This window comes from Peromyscus leucopus, chromosome 1 (assembly GCF_004664715.2).
Source record: "Peromyscus leucopus breed LL Stock chromosome 1, UCI_PerLeu_2.1, whole genome shotgun sequence".
NCBI lineage: Eukaryota > Metazoa > Chordata > Mammalia > Rodentia > Cricetidae > Peromyscus > Peromyscus leucopus.
This window is the reverse complement of record NC_051063.1, coordinates 170,668,825-170,673,841: the sequence shown is the minus strand read 5'-3', so window position 1 is coordinate 170,673,841 and position 5,017 is coordinate 170,668,825. Positions and strand designations below refer to the sequence as shown.

Sequence of the window (5,017 nt, the reverse complement as noted above, 5' to 3'; positions counted from 1 at the left end):
AATCACCAAGGAGAACAAAGGCATCCCAGAAAGGTCAGAGAGGCCATGGGAAGATCTGAATCACATTCCTGAAGCCAGCACAGGAAGCTGGGGTCAAGAACTCTCCCTGTGCCCTCCATAGGAAGCTGGGACACATGGTACTCTTTCTAGGACATACAGGTCACCTCCTCCTGCACACCAGGATATGAACTCCTAAGATAGCATGTATCCATGGATCAGACACCTGATAGGGAACAGCAGTGAGGATGAATCTGGGCCCTCCCCAGTCATCACTCAACTAGACTTTTTCCAGCCCCTAGAAAAGACTGCCACACCCTGCCAGGAGTAAATTCGACCTTCCCTGAGCATTGATATCACAGGGCAGACTGGGATCTGTGGGGTTTTGTCCCAAGGAAATACACTCTTGACTATAGAAAGTTCAGGGACGATGCCCTGGGGTGAGCTGCTGTTCTCTTGGGGCACAGGACACTTCTTAGCCTTTCAGCTCAACATATTCTCTAGAACACTGAACCAGAAAGGAATAGAAGGATGGGAGGCAGTACTCACAGAAGAACAGAGCAATATACACACAGAGACTTCACCCCCAGCCCATCTGACTCCAGGAAGTGCCCTCCTTGGAAGAGGCTCAGTTTTGGGACAAAAAGCAGAGCAGACACCCTAGGAGTCCAGCTTAGCAGCAGCCTGAGAGTCAAATCTCCTCTCCAGAGGAAGAGCCTAGCCCACAGCAAAGACTATGGAGCCCACATCATCTCCTCTCCACAAAGGACAGGTCTCCTGGAGGGGAATCCTGCTCACAGGTGAGGAGACATTACTCTGGAGTAGAGAGCTGGGGAGCTCAGAGACTGGATGAGGTCTTCTGGGAGAGAAAAAGAGCCTGGGAAGAATGGACATCTGGCTTCTTGAAGCCTGAGACCAACAGGAGGCTCACAGTAGATGGGATGGGAATAGGTAATTGGGGCAGAAAAACTCAGTTGTTGCCCATTTTAAGTTTATCAGCACTGGCCACTCGATCCTGAAGATTCAAGTTGACAACTCCATCAGGGTGACTCTCCAAGTCAAACTCAGAAGGGGGTGAGTAAACAATAGCATCATTACATAGGACCCTGAGAAATCTACAAATAAACCCCAGACTCTGGGACACTGATTTGCTCACAGGAATCTGAGCCTGTTTCAGGCAGTGGAATTTAAACCAAAATCAAACTAGTCCTCCTCACATAGCCCTACTACTACTGGGCAGGAAGACAGAGCAGCAAGGACATCTAGAAGGTGGGCTTAGGGGTGGACAAGCACTTCAGAAGAAACAGAGCAGGGAAAGGTCAGAAAATGAAGGCACAGAGTCTTTAGAGGAGGAGGTCAGACAAGACATGCTACACTCACCATAGATTCTGATTATGAGTTGGGATCCGAGGGCAGTGAGGGTTGAGCTATGTAGACACTATGAAGCCAGTTTCATACAGTGGAAAGATTCAGGGGTATTCAAGAATGGGGGTGATGCTGCTGACCTCACCTCAACAGGACACACACACCAAGGCTAAGAGTTAAACACTCGCATCAAATTTCTACCAAATGCAAAGGTCCTAATATTGATAGTTTTTTTTTTTTTTTTCTCTTTTCCCTCTTAGTCTCTCTTTTAACCTGCTGGAACTCTCCCACCCCTGCCAAAGTCACTGTTGAACAAGTTCTGCCCCAAGTTGCTGCAGGGAAGAACGTTCTTCTATGTGTACACAATCAGCCAGCAACAGTCTTAGTCTCTTATTGGTACAAGGTAAAAACTGTGGTTGAGAGAAATGAAATTGCAGGATTTCTAATGTCCTGAAATACAAATAAAACAGGGCCTGCATACAGCAGCAGAGAGATGATGTATCCCAATGGATCCTTGCTCTTCCAGAATGTCACTCAGAAAGATGCAGGAGCCTATACACTACACATGGTATTGAAAAACTTTGATATTAGGAGAGCATCCATGCAGTTCCTTGTACACCACAAGTAATTCTCTGTACCCTCTGGGCCATGGGTGGAGCTAATCCTACCTCACATATAGGGCTGTCAGTCCGGGGTAACTCTGTGTTATGGTTCCCACCTTGTGGTTCAAGCATGCAGTAAAGGACACATGGTGGAGAAAACAGCAGGATATCAGGAGGCCTCACTGGAATCCACCCTCAGAGAAAAAGGGGTGAGGTAACTGAACCCAGGCAAGTCAGACTCTGCTCAGGTTCTTAGAACCTCAACATGAACATGGCCTTGAGGAAGACCCTTCAGGACTCAGGCAGGGCCTGGCTGTGTAAACCATGACCCCTGATAGTTTTGCTTAAGAACTCCATTCCAGACTGGTCCAGCAATGCTGAGAAGCTTGTAGACTGGGTTGGAATTTGATCTCCTGTTGGAGCTGACAGGGGACAATGATGGATTGTAGACTGGGAGCCTGCTGATAGCCTCTGAGAGCCATGTCTGAGGTAGGTCACCTGGGCATCTCCTCCTGAGACTCAGTGTGCTCAGCATAGGTGGAGAGGTAGGAAAGGCAATCATCCAGCTCTTCGGATGGTCTTCTGAGACCTCCCAGGAAGGTCAAGAGCCCTAAAGGGATAAAAGAAAAAGTGTACAAATGGCAGCTCCTTGCCCTCTGGGGGTCCAGCCCAGGGATTATTTCCTGCAGACAAATAGTAACAGACACTGCTTGGTGGAATGTCAAGTCATTGTTCACATTTAAGGTTAACTTGCAGGCATGGCAATGATCATTTACATGTGTCCTATTATAGGGAAACTGAGACAGGAAGCACAGTCACTGAGTCAGGGTCACACAGATTCTGGGTAGCACAAACTATTTATTCACAGCCACTTCTCCAGCCTCCCCACCATGGAAACGGTACTAGGTACCTTCAATCTTCTAGATCATTTTGTAGACTCAGGCTTCTTATAGGACTCCCTGATTCATGTCACTTAACACCAAACACCTGACAAGAATGGCCCATCTGTGACTCAGCCTGACCTAAATGTCAGCCAGATACTGAGCTGTATAAGATCTCTGACAGGCTGTCAGGTTTCTCAGGGAAGCTCAATGGGAAGACTAATCATGACCTATCTGTAAAGCAGCCCTGGACAGCAAAGGCTTGGAGGGCTCTGGTCTACACTGAGTAGTGGAGGCCAGTGCAGCTGAAGAGACTTGAACCTTGTGTGTCAAGGCAGGCAATGTGTCAGTGAGGACCAGGAGATAAAATGAGGTCTCTGATTCCAAGTCTTGAGTCTGACATCACCAAACACTGCAGCTCAGTTCACTCATGAGAAAGTCCTTGCTTCTCCCATACACAGCACAGGAGGCCCCATTATCTCTGAGCACTCAGCCACTTCATCTGCCTGTAATTTGCTTCCTGCCTGATTCTTTAAGGATCTGGGTTGGTGGGGAGATAAGAGGCTATCTTTGGTTGAAAGACAGACACCCTTGCAAGAATCAGAGGTACTACACAGGGCAATCTTCTCTCTGTGATTAGCACAGCAATGATACCAAAGACCAAAAATATCTATACCTGGGAGGGGTCTTTAGTAGCATTAGTGTGTGAGCCTAAGACTCAGAATACAACCTACTTGTGGAGGATAAATGACCAAAGCCTCTCAAAAGAGGACAGGCTGAAGTTGTCTGAGGACAACAGGACTTTCACTTTACTCAGTGTTGTGAGGATTGACACAGGATCCTATGAATGTGAAACCAGGAACCCAGTGACTTCCTCCCCAAGTGACCCATTCTCTCTGAACATTACCTGTTAATATTTTCTGTTTCATCCTGGCTCCAACTGATTAAATACAGAAGGCTTGAGCTATCATAATGGTCCAGGTCTGGTTGGGTTCATGATACAGACCTACCATACAGATACCTAAGGCTGCCAGGCCATCCTGGCCCAGCCTAAGCACATGCAACCAGGCCCAGCATTGAGCTAAAGTGGGCTGGTGGGACTTTTCCTGCCTAGAGAGGCTCATGGTAATAGAGACAGAGGACATGTAAGACTCACGCTAAGTGCACACATGAGTGTGCAGTAGAGATGACTGTGTGTTGTGGTTGAGATGGATCAGGGCTTGTGCCAGGCATGGTGCACTCTTCTATTCTGTACCCTGCTCTGGGTAGGACTTTCTCACCTAAGGTTAAAGCATAGCTCAAAGAGATACTATGGCCTTCTACAGACCAGGATTTCCCCTTCCCTCTGCTGACATCACCTGTGACTTTACTCTGTTTGCTCCAGATGGTCCAGATGTCTCAATCATATCCCCCTCAAATATTTATTTTCATTCAAGGACAAACCTCAGCCTCTCTTGCCACACATCCTCTAACCCATCTCCACAGTACTCTTAGTATTTCAAGGGAGAGGTTTTTTTTTCCTCCCAAGAGCTCTTTATTCCCAACATCAATACTAATAATAGCAGATCGTATACCAGCCATATCTATAACTCTGTCACTGGCCTGAGTAAGACCACATCAAGAACATTACAGTCCTTAGTAAGTGGATCTCTGAATATCAGCACCAGTTTTGGAGTGGAGTCTTTTGGCTTTCTGGGAAGACACAGAAGCATTTAATTTCCAGTGCATGTCTATGGGAACAAGCAAAACTCAATCCTCCTCCAGCTTCCTGCTCCATCCATATGTCTAATCTTCCCCTGCTTCTCTGATTTCTCCTGGCTGATAGGGATGGAGCTTGGAATGTGAGCAAGAGGTTCTCTCAACCTTGGAAGGCCTTAGGTTGTGTGAGGGACTTCCCAAGGGAGGTATGGTAGCCCACAAAGGTTTCCTAGTGAGATCTGAGCTTGCTTTATAAAACAGGGCTGCATTAAGGGATGGCTAGACCATGTGCAAGGTCACCGGGTATCTGGAATGGTCTGCAATTGGCTGTACTGGGAGGGAGGTCTTTTGCTCCACCCCTTGGCATTCCTTTAAAAAGCCCTTTAGTAAGACAGAAGGGGCACATGGATTAGGATCCAGGCCCTCCCAAGCTATCCCATGTTTCATAACTGTCTCTCTCTGTATATACTTCTA

General features: G+C 47.3%; 1 protein-coding gene across 1 annotated transcript; it reads left to right on the top strand.

The window, feature by feature from the left end:
- The first annotated feature begins 427 nt into the window (after positions 1-427).
- Positions 428-4,561, top strand: LOC114686816 (carcinoembryonic antigen-related cell adhesion molecule 8-like). Its single transcript, XM_028861497.1, is given in 4 exon segments — positions 428-437; positions 1,833-1,986; positions 3,486-3,754; positions 4,230-4,561. Coding segments are annotated over 4 exon segments (765 nt in total).
- The last annotated feature ends 456 nt before the right edge of the window (positions 4,562-5,017 follow it).